Here is a 17131-nt window from a genome sequence, read left to right as displayed (position 1 = left end):
TGGCCATCACCGTTTTCTCGAGAGAGAAAGAGGCCAGGAAAGCCGGGACAGGGGGTCAGACTCTCCCGGCACCTTCCCTGCATTGCCAGCAACGGTGAGCCCAACGTTAAATCACGGTGCAGAGTTGCCTGGACACACCCTCCCCGGGAACCTGACACCACGGAGCCTGAAGCTGGGACTCCGAGAGCCCGAGAGCCCGTTGAATAGAAGTGGAAGACAGGCTGTGAGCTGAGCTTAGAATGCACCCTCCTGGAGAGATGAGGGGGGGGGATCTTACACCGAGGTGGAGTCCTGCCCATCCCCCTCTCTGCACCAGGAGAAGCTGCCCGAAGCCCGTTCGGAGGGTCCAAGAAGCCATGGCTGGCACCACGGGGCCAAACGGTTTTCTGGGTTTCACTCAGAAGCAGAAGATGGTGAGGGTCAGACACTGGCGGAGGACGGGAGCCCCAGGGCCTGGAACGGGGCTCTGGGGCGAGGTGAGCGGACGGGCCCCACGGGTTTCATGTGCCTCCAGGCCCCGCCGTGGAAAGCACAAGCGGCTTCCAAAGCTTCCTGGACGGCAGTGGCCCGCCCGCACAGCCAGCCTGCTGCCAGGGCTGCTCCCCAGGAAGCGGCTCGAAGAGGCCCGGGGCCAGTGTAGCACTCCGTCTCTGCCTGTGTGTGCCAGGGCTGCCTGGCGCACGGCCTGCTGTGGCTTCTGCTGCTGCAACAGATGACCTGGGCCAAGAGAAATGGAAAAAGCGGCCTGCCCAGAAAGAAGCTACTGTCCCTAAAGCAAAAGAAACCCACCAGGCTCAGGGTGGGTGGTTGATGGGAACCTTCCAACATCCCAAATCTTCCCCCCCTCAGCTGGGTTCCCATGGATCTTCAGCTGCAGAGCCAGGCAGAGTCTCAACAGCGCAGCCCCGCTTCCCAAGCCAAGGGTCTGAGTTATCTACTTCTCGATTCTACCTCGGCTGAAAACCATCACAGAGGTCTGGGATTTTCAGCCAGCAGTCACACCTTTGTGACTCGTGGCCGGAAACCTACTACTATCAGTAGTTAGAATACTCCATGCTACCCTCCAAGGAAGCAACTGAACTCAGGGCGTCGGTACCGATTCCTTCAGCGAACGAGAGCAGAGGGGCAGCCTGCCCCTTCCAGCTCCCAGTGCCGACCCGCACAGGCCAGTGTGAAGGTCACGGCTTTCCAAAGGCAGCAGAGAAGCTGCGCCCTCGGAACCACAGGTCTGAAGCCAGCGGGAGGCGCCTGAGGCTCTGGCAGGGAAGCGGGGGCCGTCAGAGTCTTGAACGTCATGACACCGAGTAAGAAGAGGGGACAATACAGCATCATCTGCAGGAGAGGAGCAGAGGTTCTGGGAGCAAAAATTGGCATTCTCCTCTTTAATATTCCCAGAAAGGGAGGTTCCTGCCCAAACACGTGAGGCTTGGTAAGATCCACGAGCTGAGAACTTGAACAGCTGTCCGACGTTAGCCTGCAAAACCGTGTCTCCAACCTTGCGCCCCCAGCGGGCAAAGGCGGGCGGCCTTGTGCCCCTCAGTGGGGCAAAGGCGGGCGGCCAAGTGCACACACCTGGGCCAGGGCCGGCCCAGGTGCATCTTCTGTATGGGCCAGGAGGGTGCAATTTCTTAAAAAAGATTCCTTAATCTAAAACCAGCTGTTGTCTTCTGTGGGCCAGGACACGCCATTTCGATGAGCACTATTGTTCCGCTTCTGAAACCCAAGGCCCTATGGCACCCCAAAGGCAGAGGACCCCCAACCCAGGCTCACGGGTGAGGCAAGCCTCATGGTGAGCAGCTCAGAAAGACCCTAACAAGGGGGTGGTGTTGCTATTCCCCTCTGGGTCCCCAAATCCTGGTCTCTGTCCGAACTCCTGTGCTGAATTTCCCCGTGACCTGTTCGACCAGTCTGTTCACAGGAGACTTGGAGGTTAATCTGAAGTGCCTTGGATATAATACTCATTCTATAATATAAATGCTTTTATGCTATGTCATGAGATCTAATCCCCAATATTTCTGGGAGTAGTGAGGTACTTTAAATGGAGCTTTAGCACACTTAGAAAGCCAATGACTCCTAAGGTGGGTGATATGATCACATTAACACAGCTTCCCTAGGAATCCCAAAGATCTTAGATTACAGAGTTCCTCTCCCAGGTGAGGGGATTAAGAAGTACCGATAGGTATGTGGGAAAGATTGAAAATAAAGAAAGAAAAAATGCGCCCTTTGGGAGGGAGACCTGGACCAGGAGCCTCAGGCAGTGTGTCCAGTGGCGTGAAAAGGGCACACACATCGGAAGTGGACAGTCCGGGGCAAGCGCACCGGAGGGTGAGGTAACAGACGTAAATGATGTCAGCACTGTTCTTGGCTGTGAGCAGGGACTTAAATGGGAGGCTCTACCTACCCCTCTATCTGCCCCAGATTTGAACATAAGCTAGAGAACCCTCAAAACAGTACTCACAGTTGTCCCAGCTACTACTATCTGGGTGACCAAAAAAATCACTTCCTCTTGGTTTCGGTCATACTGTCGCCAGTGTTAGGAATGGGACACCCAAATGCCTTCCCCCACGCCCTGCTGCCTAGTATCTAACTATCCGAACCAGAGCACTTGCTGCACCCATGTCTGCAGCTGCACTGTGCCGACCAAGTCTCGGCTTCAGCGTCGGCCTCTGCAAAGCGAACCGGCTGAGCAGGACGGGCCCTTGGCCCTTCGCCCTGTAACCGTCCACGGCTCCCTGACCCCTTAACTGGAAAGATGAAGCCCTTATGGCTCAAGCTTCCAACTTTACTACCTTTGAAATTTTCCTTTGACCCCTGGAAATCTGTCGGAACACATATGAAGTGATTGGTTGTTAAAATGACAAGTTTAAAAACTACGGCGTAGTAACTGCCCACCTTCGCGTCACTCAGCAGAACCGTGGTGGGGTATCGGTGACTTTGCCTGGCACGCCACGAGTTCTCAGTAATGACATCCATATTCCAGGCAAACTGTTATGTATTTCATGTTCTGGGGACGTATGTTATGGCTAAAGCCCAAACTGTGGCTAATCTTAATATTAGAGCCAGATAAATCTGTTTTGAATCCATAACATCTAACATTTGCCAGAGTAGATTTGTTCATCAACTGGGCTTAAAGAGGTATAATTCACACATGTGCAGTATTACTAAATGCTGAAATTTAACGATTTAAATATACCAGCAAGTATTGCAAAGCAGTTGTTACAGCAGCATTTAACATTAGCCAGAACTTCCCTGGCTAATGTTACGTTTATACCAAAAGAATGAGGGAGATTTTGGCGTCCCCTTGGGGTGGGGTCACGTCTCCCTCAGCATCTGCAGCACCGTGCTCGCTGGAGCGACTCGGTGCGTGGCTGCCAGGGGCCTCTTTTCCCTGAGAATACCCGCCGACGGCCGACAACCGAGTCGGGGAACACACAGAAACCCTCTGGCGGTTTGGGGACACCCCTCCCCCAGAACGTCTAGTTCGGGGCGCTGACTCTGCGGGACACGCGTGGCACCAGACCTTCCTCCGGCCGCGCCTCCCCACACGTGGGCAGCAGGCTGGAGTTGGGGCCAGGGGGAGGAGGGAAATGCACAAAGGACGAAAGACGCTCTGCAGACCACCGATAACCAATGCTTTAGACATGGTAGAAAAAGGCATAAAAAATAATTTTAATCATGTGGAAAAAGCCAAACTGAACAGGAACACTTCACGGGGCGCAGAGGGTCCCGAAGTGGCAGCCGATGCCCTTCCAAGCGCAAGCCCAGCACCCAGGCCCCGCGCCCACGGGGTGGGGCAGGAGCAGGGCCACAGTTCTGAGCATGGGAAACCGAGCTGATTCTTCCGTTATTTGTACACGATGGTGTCACCTTCCACACAGACAACTGTGGACACACTCGCCCCATGCTGCCTATCACATCCCACCGTGATTGGATTTTGCACCAAATTTTGGCTTGGCTTTTCCTGCAAAGAACTCACTGATTTGAAGTAACTAAGAGTGAGGTATGGTATCTCGTCCATGGTTCCCCAAACCTAAATTGGGCTTCGGGTCTCTTGCCTCAGCAGCTTTGCAGTGACGTTTCCTTTCGGACTGTGACGCCAGACCTGGAAACGAAGCAGCCCGAGCGGGAGGCAGACCTGGAGCAGGCCACCGGGGCCCCCTCAGCACTCTGCGCGGGAGGCCGCCAGAGACTGCGGGGAGCGCTGGGGCCGAGGCTGCGCAGCTCAAGGGGCCGAGAAGGTCTCCTGAGGCTCCTGTTCTTGAGGAAGGAGGTCGGGGCGTGTGTGCCAGGACCCAGCACGTCAGTCCCCCACCCTGGAGTCCCCACTCTGGTGTCAAAGCTCTGGGGAGGCCGTGTTCTCTCCCTCGGTCCAAGCGGAACACTCAGACCTCCACCGTGGCGGGTTCACAGGCTGCCGATGTTGGGGAAGCTCTTCAGCTTCTCGGGAAAGTCGTCCTTGTACAGGACGGGGTCGGCGCGGTGCTCCACCACCTTCAGAGGCATGGTCCCGAAGACTGATGCAAACTTGTTGATGCACTCAGACCTGTGGGGATGGGGAAGGGGGAGGGCCACGGGGCAGGTAAGAGGGAGGGGTGGGGGGAAAAGGGAAAAATGTTCAGGAGACTGAGATGAGAGCAAAACACATAATGTTGAACAGTAACAGAAGGAATCCAGGTGGCCCCAGCCTGCTCCCAGGTTCTTAAAAAGGTTGGAAGGGTGTGGATACAAGAAGTGATGGGGTGGGGGGGTGGGGGTGGTACTCCATTAGTTCAGCGGGAGAGAGGGAACAGGGAATGCTGTTTGGAGGGCCTGCAGAGGTCAGCTACCTCTTCCCCTCCCCCTTAAATTCCAGTCATTCTTCCAGAGCACTGTGAGCAGGCCTCAAACCAAGGTGGATTAGCTGCCAACATTCTTAACCCCATCTCTGCCAGCTGAAGACAAGGCAGAGGAAAAAGCTGCTCGGATCTGAGCTCTAGCTTACTGCGGTTGAACAGGCACGAGGTGGCTCTCACCCACAGAGCAATGGAAGGCGAAAGAACCTAATGGGGGTGGTGAGCCTCGACTTCAAACAATAAATACTTGGTCCATTCACCCCACATGTGCTGGAGGCCAGTAAGGGGCAATCTCTGGGAACTGCCAGTCACCTTCCACAAGCTCCACCATGAAGGCTGAAATTCTCACAGAACAGCTTCCATAATCTGAGCCACTTCCCTGTCAGAACCGGCAGCCAACCACCATCCTGGTGACAGAACAGCTGGCACTGGGGGAGGAGGGGAGAGTTGGTTTCCTCCCCCACCCGCCCCCACCCCGGGCCTGGGGAGCAGCCTCCTGGGCCATGAGTGGGTCAGGCACCTTGGCGGGAAGTGGTGCTGGTCCATCAGGCCCAGTGACTGTGACAGCTGGGTGAGGAGGATGGTCCATCAGGCCCAGTGACTGTGACAGCTAAGCTGGGTGAGGAGGACGCTTCCGCATCAGGCCAGAGGGGAGCCAGGAGCCTGCAAAAACGGCTTCTGAAGATAAGGGGAGCTCAGGGACAGTTTCAGGAAGGTCAACACCCTTTCCTCAGGCCCGAGCCACCAAGAGCTACAATAAGAACGAACTAATCAGAGGCAGAACCATTGACCAAGGGAGCGCTGAATTTCTAGACGCGGACCAGGAGCCTCTTCTGCCCTCAGATGTCTTGTAGGCTTTGTTCCAAAATCATTTTAATCCACAAGTATTTATGTGAGTACTTGGGGCTTTAGGAAGAAACCAACTAATAAAGAAGCCAGTCATTATTACTTCTTTTCTCTTGATCATTATGTTTCTAGAAAGATGTGTTATGATTTCATTTTGAGCTCTTCTAGCTAATGACATCGTGTCCACCAGCACCGCAAATCAACAGCTAACACTGTGTTAAGGGAGCTTTACGTGTCTCAGTAACCCCCTTCACCCCCACAACAGCCCCATGGGGCAGGTCCTACCGAAGGGGCAAGGCCAAACCCAGGCATTCCAGCTCCTGGGGCTCAAGTCTTAATTATGAGATTATACAAATTTATTTATTAGCACCATTCTAGGGTCCAAGGGGGAGGGGCTGGAAATGAACAATTGTTGAGTAGCAATTCCATGCCCAATAATTTACATACATGATCATACTGATTCCTTAAAGTACCTCCCTGTATGCACCCAAGGGCTGGGTTTCCAGTAGCTTCCTGAGGCGGGCTGAGAAACCGGGACAGAGAGGGCAAACACCCTGGCCAAGGACTGAGAGCTGGAGAGCGGCGGAGCGGGCCTTCACAGCACCCCCGCACTGGCAACACAGCCTCTGCCCCTTTCATCGCGCTCGGCCATTAACTCGCAGGGAGCGGAGCTGCCCTCCTGCTGGCAGTCTTTTGAGACTCAGGAGGTAGTAGTCATAGGTTCCAAATTGTGGACAGATCAGGCGAAAAAGACTGAGGAGTTTCAACAAAATGGTATGAAGCAAGCTTTGGACAACAGCTCAAATAATGGGGTCAAGGCAGCCGCAAAGTCCAATTTCTCCAAGGTCTCCCTTCTGACAGTTGTTCTGCCTGCAATCATGTGCCGACCCCTCCAGTTTCCAGCCCTTACACCCATAGACTCCGGCCAGCACAGCGCAGCTCTGCCTGGCGCAGGGGCCAGTGAGTAGGTATTAAAGAAGAATCATGGTTCCTGTCAGGGCGGAGAGGCTCCACGGCCCCCTGGAGAGTGCTGAGGACAATGTCTCCTCTGTAGCTAGATCTGCCGACAGGCCTGGGCCACGGGCAAGAGGCCGCCGGGGCCCCAGCCAGCCTGACTTGCTGACAGCTGCCCCTGGCTGACCCAGGTTGGGGAGTGCTTCTTTCTCTCCCCGCAGCCCGCACTGGAGAAGCGGCCGGCCTGCTCTGAACAGTAAAGGTCCTGAATGCTCCTGCCAGGAACTGACAACGTTTCCTGCTTTCTTTTCACGCAGGGATCTGGGCAGGGGAGCGGGGCAGGGGAGCGGGTCAGGACAGACGAGAAGTTTGGCTTGCTGCTGGAGGCCCACCTGAGTTGCCCTGCACAGTGTCCAGCCACCCAGCCAGAAATGGGTCCCCTGGGTGGGTTTTCTAATTGACCATAAACAGGTTAAGAACTGCCAGTATCTATCTCTAAAGTCTGGAAGTGTCTGGGGGCAGGGGGCGGGAGAAAGGACCACTGGTTGTCTGCTTTCCTCTCAAACACATACAATTACCTTAAGTAGCCAGGAGCCATTAGGACTAATGCCGGGGAAATTGGGAAGGAAAAGAATTCCGCCTGGCACTGTGCTGCAAGCTTTCATGTATTATTACTTTAGTCACCAGCATGTAATACAGTGTTTGCTACAAAGATACTCAATAAATATTTGTTGAGCCAATGAATGGATACTGTGATTTAATAGCTATTCATATCCCCATTTTAGGAGATGAAAAGACTGAAGTTCAGATAAGGTAAGTCAATTTCCTTAAGTCAGACAGTTAACAAGTGGCAAACTCATAATTTGAACAAAGAATGGCCCGAATCAAAACACTATGTTCTTTCCCATAAATCAACACTGTCTGCCATATCGCCTTGACCTCACTGAAGCTACTGGGCGAAATGAGCAGTTAACAAATTCTCCGGGTTCTTAAACATGTAACAGCAGATTCTGGAAATGGATACAGGGTATTAAAGCTACTTTCCTGCACAGCTGAGGTTTCTGATTCTAGAACCCAAAGACAGAATAAATAAGCTTACTGAACCACAAAACCCAACATAAGGTCATAACTTGCAAAGTGGTTAACCCCTTTCACTACTGAGAGCAAGATGTGTGTTCTGCAAAGGGAACCATTACAAAAGTAAAACAAATGCATAACTCTGCAGTTCAAACTCCATCTCTTGGTTTACACACGATGGCTTAACCATGTCTGCTTCCCTCCCGATCTAAGCGCCTTATTTAATGATTCAGTGATCCAGATTAAAGACGGGATGATTTTACTCCCAGTTTCTAACTGATTTCAAGATCGATTCCCTAACAAACTTCTCAAAAAGGCAGTCTAAATTCACTACCTCTCCCTCCTCACCACAGACTCGCACTCTACACCCTGGAGCCCCACCAGCCCAGGACATGGTTATTTTCCAAGTCACCGCAGACCTCCTCCCCAGGCTGCAGGTCCCCGGCTGCTCCCTGCTCCGAGCACCGCAGCACCCGGTTCTCCGCTGGCCTCTCCGGTGGTCGCTTCTCTGTTCCTGGTAACTCGCTCTGTCTCCTACATGTCAGAATTCCTCAAGATTCTGCCCTTGGCCTTTCTTTAGTCCATTGCCATCACTGGGCAGATGTCTTCCAAATACCATTGTTTTAATCTTCTTCGTAGAGCTCTAGTCCCACACTTCCAACTTCTTGCCCCATATCTATACCTGCACACACAGAGGGCAACCCCCCCAACTCCCCTACCTTACTCCTCTCCAACTTTACCCACGATTCAAGTCTCTTCTTGTCCTCATTAATCACACTGTTCAAGGTACAGCTATGTACCCCACCGCTCCCCTAATTAGTGTCTCTCCCTAACTATATTATTTACACTGTTCAAGGTACTACCATTCTTTCTGACTGGAAACCTAGAAGTTCTCTCTCTTGGCTCCATAACTTTTCCACACCTATCCAGTTGGAAATAAGTTCTAATTCCTGCCTTCCTTTCCACACTCAGTTTAGTTCATGCCTTCTGACTGGTCTTTCTTCAGTCTCTTTACCTTCATTCCACCCTAGGCACTACTTCCAAATTTATCTCAAAACAATGCTCAGGTTGAGCTACTCCACTGCTGCATGCAAAGAACAGACTGGAAATATAGAAGAAGAAAAAAAGCTACCCCCTGCCCCTTTAAAAACCTCCTGTGGCTCACCAGAGCAGCAGAAAAGATACTCAGGTTCCTTAATTGAGGATTCAAGGCAGTTGGGCACTAACAGGCCAGAACTCTATGCTCTAGCCAAATTGACCTTCTTATAACTGCTTGCCAAATGCACCTTGAACTTGCTGACTGGCACCTTTGATCATACAGTTTCTCCTGCCTAGGATCTCCTCTTCTCGCCTAGCATATCATCAGCTGAAAATCCTAGTGACCTTGAAGTCACTAGGTGACTTGAGCCTTGAAGGCTCACTTCAAATGCCACGTCTTTCACAAAATTATTCCTAAAAAATCAACCTGGCAAGAAGTCACTTCTCTTTCCTTTGATCAGTTACAACATTTTGAGTCTCCCTTATGGCACTTAACTGGGACAAGTTGCCTATTCTATTTTCAAAAGCCTCTTTCCAACAGGAAGCCTCCACTTCGCCCTGAGTTACTTTCTTCAGTGTTTAGTAACTCCTTCTCACTGCAGTTTAGTTTCTGTACTTTTATAATGATCTCATGGTGCTAAAGAGGAGTTGTTTAGCCTTAGCATGAGCTTCAAGGCCATTATCAGGTCAACTTTTCTCCCTACAATTGATTTCTTGGACCATATAACCCCACTGTTTTAACTTAGCCCAATCAATAACCAATTGCTCAATGCTGTAAATTCTCCCCAAACACAGAGAAGAGTGGTAGGCTTAAATAACAACTGCATGTGCCCCAACAGAACTATGGTTGGGGCCTCTCTTCCCAATGAGCTACGACAGCTACTGTCGCTGCCCTTGACAGCACAGTGTTTATGACACCAGTGATAGACATTTCCAAAATCACCGGAATTGAGCATTTCACATTGACAGCTGGTAAAAGTCATGCCACTTGGGTATGCTATCTACACAGGAAAGAGAGAAAGAGATCATGTAGAGAGTAATAGTAAGAAGAGTAAGAAGAAAGGAAGCATTATAGAAGAATCCAGGCCAACCGAAAAGAAACAACTTTGTGTACCAAAAAAAAAAAAATTCTCCAGGCTAGAAGGATTCTAATATGGCTGACAGCTTTCGGAAATGGATGCCGGGAAACGTGAACTAGAAACCTCACTCTGCACAGCTCCTGTCATACTCCCAGTGGATTTTGGCCCCCTGACAATAGTGCTGCTGGATGGAAGAGCTTGCTGGCTTGCATAAGGAGCTGGCTGTAGGAAGAACTGGGTGTGATTCAAGAGATTTGAAGCTCGGGAACCTTCGGGTCACAAGTGAGAACTACTAGGTCTACTATACGATCACAGCGGTCTTAAGGGAAGACCTGCATCTGCATCTCCACTCCTTTCCTGCTCATCCACCAAGCCCGGGGCCACACTCCACACCCAGGTGTGCTGCTGAGGGACTGACTGAATGGAAACGTAGGGGGCGTTTCAGAGCGCCCCCACCCCTTCTCTCAGTAATGCAAACAGCTGGGCGTTCAGTTCTGCCCTGGGTGGGTGTTTCAGTAGTGTCTGCAAAGGTAATTTGTCTCTGGGGCGTTTGGTTTAATTCTCTCTGACCAAACTTTTACTGTTACATGGAGATATTACCCTGAAAACCAATCCAGTATTTCCTTGGAATTAACTAGCTTCCACTCAAATGACTGTGGATGGTTAACTGCTTAGTCGGAATGGAGAATCTGGCTTCTGGAGCTTAAGACCAGCTATATTTTTAAGACCCTTCCAGCCATTACAAATTGAGTGAGTAGCATTCCAAATTAATTCTTTGGGTGACCTGGGCTTGAACTAATCCAATTCCCACAGTGCAAAAGGAGGTGACTATGGCTCCCAGCTGCTGTCCTTGTATTTCAAAAACAGTGCCATAAACAGGCCCAAGGCAGGAAATGGGGATCAGAAGCCAGGGCAGACTTTGGGCAGGAGGCTCACTCACCTCTCCACCATGTGGGTCTGGTCTAGCGAGAGCCCGTCAATGGCTGTGCACTCAGGACACTTGAATTTCTTTCGCGGTGTTACCTGCCAGAGGAGCACAAAAATACACCTGGGTGTCAGTGCCAAGGACAATAAAATCATGCTTGTGACACCGGTCGCTCTGCACGCTTCTGCTCTGTGAGCAGAGGTACTTTCCCCTCCGTACACCTAGCACGCCCACACCTCGCCACTCCTCTGTTCAGTTCTGCCTGGCTCGGCCAACGGCCGAACTCACAGGGGCCCAATAAAAAAGGCTTGGAGGGCTTTTGCCTTCTGTAACTGGAAAGAAGTGGTGATGACAAGCTCCTTAATTCCTGTTTAATGACTGTTTTCTCACTGCCAAGGTCCTTGTATAAACACCATTTGTTCTTGCAGCCATAAGGGCGATGAAATACAGCTTCCCATAACTTTCCCCGTAACCTTAGTTCCAACAGGCGCTCTTTCTCCTTCTTCCAGCTCGTGGCAAATGCTGTGAGCAGCACCAGGCTCTTGAAGATGCCAGGTTATTTTGCAATTCCCTTGAATTAGGAAAAAAAAATCCAATGGCCCCTCGTCCTCTGAATCCTTTTCCCTGATTCTCCCCCACCTTCCCAAGCCTTAAACTTCCAATGATTTTCTAGCAAACTCACGGGAAGCTGCTATGCTAACCTAGTGAAGGTGAGTAAACAGCAGAGGGATGGGAGGGGGAGAGAGCTAGATAATTAAGGCAAGGCTAAAAAGCATAGGACACGGGGAGTTATTGTCCAGAGGAAGCAAGCATGGTTAAAAACAGCCTGAAGCAGGTCAAAAAGCAAATTTGGAGATAGGCTTCCTTTAAAACGAGTTTCATAATGAATTCTTTAATTCACAACATACATCCTTACAGTGAGCTGTCTGTAGGGTTCCTTAGAGCTGGGGGACAGGATGGAAACCGGGTCTGGTTTGGAGAGCGAGGAGAGTGGCTCTTCCTCTTTCCTTGGTCACTTTGGTTTAATTTGGCTTCTCTCCCCAATTAATGGTACGAGGACTCAGTCGGGATTGTCATGCCATGCATCCAACATGAGCTCCCTGGAGAGGGGGATTCCAGTGTCGGGGGTCTGGCCTGGAAGCAGTGCCCGCTGTCATGCACAGACCCCAACCCAGAATGAACCAGGTCAAGACGATCCCCTCACATACAGAAGCGCGTGCTCCTTCTCCATCTCAAGGGGCTGAATGCGAGACAAATCTACATTTCGAAATAGATATCTATCCCATGGGTCTTTGATATTATGACAGCAAAGGTGATCTTTAATACCCAGAAATCGATGTTTAAAAACAAGATTTGGGACAACTACAGTTTTAACTGTACAAATGTCTCAGTGTCTATGAAAAACAGGTTGGCTGTCTTGAGAATGACATAAGCTGTGTCCTTTACCTAACAACTAGAATCCAAATCAGCTTTGAGAATAAAACTCGTTTTTTTAAAAACATGATTTGCAGATGGACCATCATAGCCTTTATCTCTGATGCTGACATTTAAGAACGGTAACTAAAGTAACTGTATAAAAATACGTGTAAGTGATCACAGCCACCCTTCGGTCTCATGTGACAGTGTCAGTCACTAATCTCAGAGAGCAAAAAGGGAGCTTAGCATCCAGCTAGTCCGGTACTCCGTCTGTGGTTGTGAGAACTTCTCAGGGTCAGAGAAAGGAGACTCACTGAAGATCACAAAGTAAGTTAGTGGCAGAGCTGGGCAAGGACGCCTCCTACCTTGATGACAGCTTTCCCCGTGACATTGGCCACCAGGAAGTTCATAGCAATGTCTTCACAGTTCATGTGGGCATCCACCCAGTTCTTGATATCCCCAGGCATTTTGTAGGTGTACAGGTAATTAAAATACTGTCAGGAGAGACGCAAAGAAGACATGTTCAAATAGCAGTTCCCTCTGGCTGACGGATAAAGTGCCACTCAATCAGGGCACGGGCACAGCTTTCTCTCACAACATTGAACACACGCAGTACTGACAGAAAGGGCAAAAGGATGATCAGGACGCTTTTTGGCCAGGTGACCAAGATCTCGAATACTGTCCTTTTCTTCAGACTCGCCTACTGTAAGCAGAGGAGAGGCGCCATATGGAGGCCTGGTAGGATGCGGGCCCTGTGGGCTGATTAAGTCTTGTACGAAAATGGTTAAGAGACATACTACATACTCATCTGCACTGAACCACGCCCCGGAGCTGCGATGCCCAGTCCTGTTTTCTCTGTTCTTTCCCTGCAGCGCGCAGGGAAGCAGAGACGAAGGGACAGTGGCCAACACTGCAAAGGTGCGCGCTCCTTACAGGGAAACAAAAACGGGGCTGGAAACCACCCTAACCGTCACACATGAAAACGGTATCAAAATTCATGGGCAAAAATGTAACAAGTGTGCCCAGTCTACTACCAGGTATTTATTTATTTATTTATCGCTAAGAACAAAAAACCTTTCCAGACCTAGAGTCCTGAAAACTGCGAGGGCGGCCTCGCTGGGGCAGCGGCCAGCGTCAGTGCACGGCGGGTTAGAGCGACTGTGCTGGGCGGAACAGATCTTTCTCCTGACGTCAGCTCCCGTCAGCTCCCGGTGCAACTGCCGGCAGTGAACAGGTCAGTGCTGTTCAATTGCACCATGCACTGCCGGGGCCACCCCGTCATTGAACCGAGTATTCTACCATCCAGTGCACACCCTTCGCTCGCTCTCTGATTAGAAGAGTCAAAAGTGGGAAGTGGTAATTCCCAGACGAGAGGAAACACAAAAGGCTAATACACAAAAGGAATTTCAATCTCACAAGCAGTCAAATCGATCAGAACATTAAGATCCATTTTCACGTGCACTTCACGCAAGGGAGTGTACAGTAAGACAATGTATTTGTCTAAGATATATTTATATTTTGCTGGTGGGAGTGTATGTTGGTACAAACAATACTGAAAACAACAGACAAAAATATGTATCAAAACCTTCCCAAAATTTCTCTTCCCTTTAATAGAATCCTACTTCTAGGAATCTATCATAATGGTCAAAAGTACAAACAATTATGAAAATAAATATTAATCATTATTTAAGCATTATATATTAAGCATTATCTAAAATAGCAAAAAAGATAGAAACAACCTAAACACCCAATGATAGAATAATAGTTACACATAATTTATGGAATGCTAAATATACTAGTAGATTAGCAATTACATTAAAGAAAAATTAGGAAGTGTTAATGACATGAGAAAATGCTCCCAATATAATACCTGAAAATAGCGGGCCAATGTGAATATTTATGATGGTATATGTGCACAAGTAAATACATAAAAGGCAAAGTGGAAAAAATATCTCAACGACAATAATGGTTCTCAAAGTGATAAATGACTTTTCTTTTTTTTTAAAGGTTTTATTTATTTATTTTCAGAGAGGAGGAGAGGGAAGGGAAGAAGAAAAAGCAGGAGAGAAACATCAATGTGTGGTTGCCTCTCACCCCCTACTGGGGACCTGGCCTGCAACCCAGGCATGTGCCCTGACTAGGAATGGAACTGGTGACCCTTTGGTTCGCAGGAGCCACACCAGCCAGGGCTGACTTTTCTTATGTAATAAAATTTGGTCTGAACTTCCTATAATTTCTATTATGAGCATGTTATTATTTCAGAATTAGAAAAATAGTAACTTTATTCTTTAAAAATATCAGGCGACATGGCCTTTCAAAGACCTCTAGGTAGAACATTTTCTTAAACTCAGCAAAAACTAAATCGGGCCAAATGACATGAGTACTGCACTCTCAGTTTTGTCTCCTCAGGCCCACGCGCCCCGAGCCAACCCCACACCTTACCTTGTGATAAAAAGCTGCTCCCGTGAGCACCATGGACACCTCATTGGTCCACTCGGACTCGTACTTCCACTTGCTCATCTCATGGTCCCACAGATGCAGGCGACCAGGGTAGCCCACCAACCGGTCCGGGAATTCCCGCCAGACCTGAGGACAGAGACACATCAGCACCTGATTCCCAGTTCAGACACGCGCGAGCACCATGAGTGTGAAGTCATCCAAACAGGCACTGGCAGCCTCTAGAGGTCTGGATCTTCACTAACTGAGGTCGGAACATGCGTCTGAAGATGTTCTTCTGAACAGGTGCTAGTTCTTCTGTCAATGTTCAAAGACAGATGTTGATTCTGCTTTCCTCCAAAACTTCCTGTGCTTGCTTGGAAATCCCAAAAAATGTGGAGTGAAAGCACGCTGAATTGGGCGAAGGTAGTCACTCAGAGAACATGCAAATGAAGAACACACGGAACACCGCGACCAACGCAACTGCTGGGATTTCTACTAAATTTCAGTGATTGTGAAAACTTACAAAGTCTGTGTTTCTAAAAATACATAAACAGCTATTTCTCTGGAGCACACAGCTCGCCATTCTCATGACCTTTAAGAAGACTTAATATACTAAGGAGTATAAAGAATTTGTCTGATTCTATAACGTATAACATATTGAAAACAACATTTGATTTCCATATTTGAAAATGCCCTTAACTACAGTTCTGTTAAGCAGAATTGGGTAATTTGGGGTGGAACACCTCCAGTACCTTTCCCCACGTGTTTCTGTGTAATGTAGTTTAACCTCTACAGGACAAGTTCACACCATTGACGAGTGAGGGTGGACAATGTGCCAGCAGTCCACGCGTAGCTGTCCAGCCCGACTCCTCACCCTCGGCCAGATCTCTGCACCAGAGTCCCCGAGGACCCAGTCTTCTCTCCGTCAAACTTGCTAAGTGATCACATCCAGTTCCAATCACTTTAAATACCATGTATAATCTAATGACCTCTGAATGTACGCTTGGCTCAGAACGTTCTTGAGATAACCAACTGCTTCCTCAATATCTTCCACCGAATAAACACTACGCAAGTCCAACTTAACATATCCAAAGCGTAACTCTTGGTTCCGTATCCCCAGGTAAGCCATTCCTTCCATCTTCTCCATCGCAGAAAGTCCTCTACCCAATCGTGTAAGCCTAAAAGCTAGGAGTCGTCTTCATTCCTTCCTTTTCTCTTTCCTCTCTCTCCGCATCCAACCGCTGCGGGGCCTGCTGGCTCTCCTGACCACCCGCCGCCATTGTTCCTGGCGCTCTCTCTGGCCCGCCCACCCTCACCTCTCGACCAGCCTGCCCCTAACTTACCTCCTGGCTCCCACTCCTGCTCTTCCAAACCATTATTAAAGAGCATTCCTAAAACAAGGCGAGGGTATGCTGTACAGGGTAATTCAACCAGGGGGCTCTGTCTTATTTCCTACACACAGAAATTTTAAACTAATATTATTTTCATTACATATTTACCCATATGTGTTATTTTCCATACTTATGCATGTATGTATATGAATAAATAATAAAGCAAGAATAAACTCTGAGTTTCACGTACTCTCAACTCTAAACCTACCTTTGCCCCTCCTTGTATATGTACGGAGTCGTATGGTCACGTGCTACAGCAACCAGAGGTTTCCCCGACACCCAGGTGTCCGAGTCCAGGAAGGGCCCTTCATTTCAACCCCACGGACCGAGCCAGCGTGCTAGCACTTCCCTGCGTCAGCTCGCTAGGGCTGCTGTGGTACAGTGACACAAACCACTGGCTTAGAACAACAGGGACCTCCAAGTCCGAAGCCGAGGTGCTGGCAGGGCCCTGCTCCCCCTGAAGCCTGCAGGGGGAGGACCGTGCCTGGCCTCTTGGGAGTCCTGCTGTCGGCCGTCAGTCTTCGGCACTCCCTGGCCCACACACGCATCCCTCCAAACCGCGGTCCTCACCGGCCCTCTTCCCTGGGTGTGCCTCTGTGGCCAGTTCTCCTGGAGTAGGGCCCACCCAATGACCTCATGTTAGTTTGAATACCTCTGAAAAGATCCTATTTCCAAATAAGGTTACTAAGAGCTAGAATGTCAACTAATCTTTTTTAGAGGGACACACTTCACCCCATAACATTCACCCTCAAAACCTTGAAATGTTTGCCCCCAAAACAAAATAAAAAAAGGATTCCTATTGACTGAGAATACCATCCAAACTCTTCAGCATACTCTAAAGGGTCTGCCGGCTCTTCAACCCCTTGTCTCCACCACTCATCTCAGATTTCAGTGGCTTTTCTGCTCTTTAACCAACCGTGACTAGACCTGCAGCCTCTGCACTTGCTACTTCTCCCGACCTCGGCGTTCCCCCAGCCTTCAACAGGCCGGTCCTGCCCGCCCGCCAGGCCTGGGCTGCAGTGTGCCTGCCGTGAGAGGCCCTTCTGGACCTCCCTCTCCCAGACGAACACCGCCCCCCCTCCCCAACCGCCATTCTCCATCCCGGCTCCTCGCCTGATGCTTTTCCTCACCAAA

At 49.8% G+C, this 17131-nt stretch overlaps 1 protein-coding gene across 1 annotated transcript in view; it reads right to left on the bottom strand.

Moving 5' to 3' along the window:
* Nucleotides 1-3645: 3645 nt before the first annotated feature.
* The window catches only part of EXT2 (exostosin glycosyltransferase 2), a 127407-nt gene continuing 113921 nt past the window's right edge, over nucleotides 3646-17131 (bottom strand). Inside the window, exons 11-14 of the mRNA XM_045825600.1 lie at nucleotides 14610-14753; nucleotides 12533-12661; nucleotides 10767-10849; nucleotides 3646-4543 (exon numbers count right to left, since the gene is read on the bottom strand). Coding sequence (XP_045681556.1) covers nucleotides 4405-4543; nucleotides 10767-10849; nucleotides 12533-12661; nucleotides 14610-14753 — 495 coding nt within the window. The 3' untranslated portion in view covers nucleotides 3646-4404. The remainder of the gene's footprint in view (nucleotides 4544-10766; nucleotides 10850-12532; nucleotides 12662-14609; nucleotides 14754-17131) is intronic.

Source organism: Phyllostomus hastatus, unplaced genomic scaffold (genome assembly GCF_019186645.2).
Source record: "Phyllostomus hastatus isolate PE091 unplaced genomic scaffold, TTU_PhHast_1.1 phas_scaffold_585, whole genome shotgun sequence".
Lineage (NCBI taxonomy): Eukaryota > Metazoa > Chordata > Mammalia > Chiroptera > Phyllostomidae > Phyllostomus > Phyllostomus hastatus.
The sequence above is the reverse complement of the archived record's forward strand: the minus strand, read 5'-3'. Positions and strand labels throughout refer to the sequence as shown.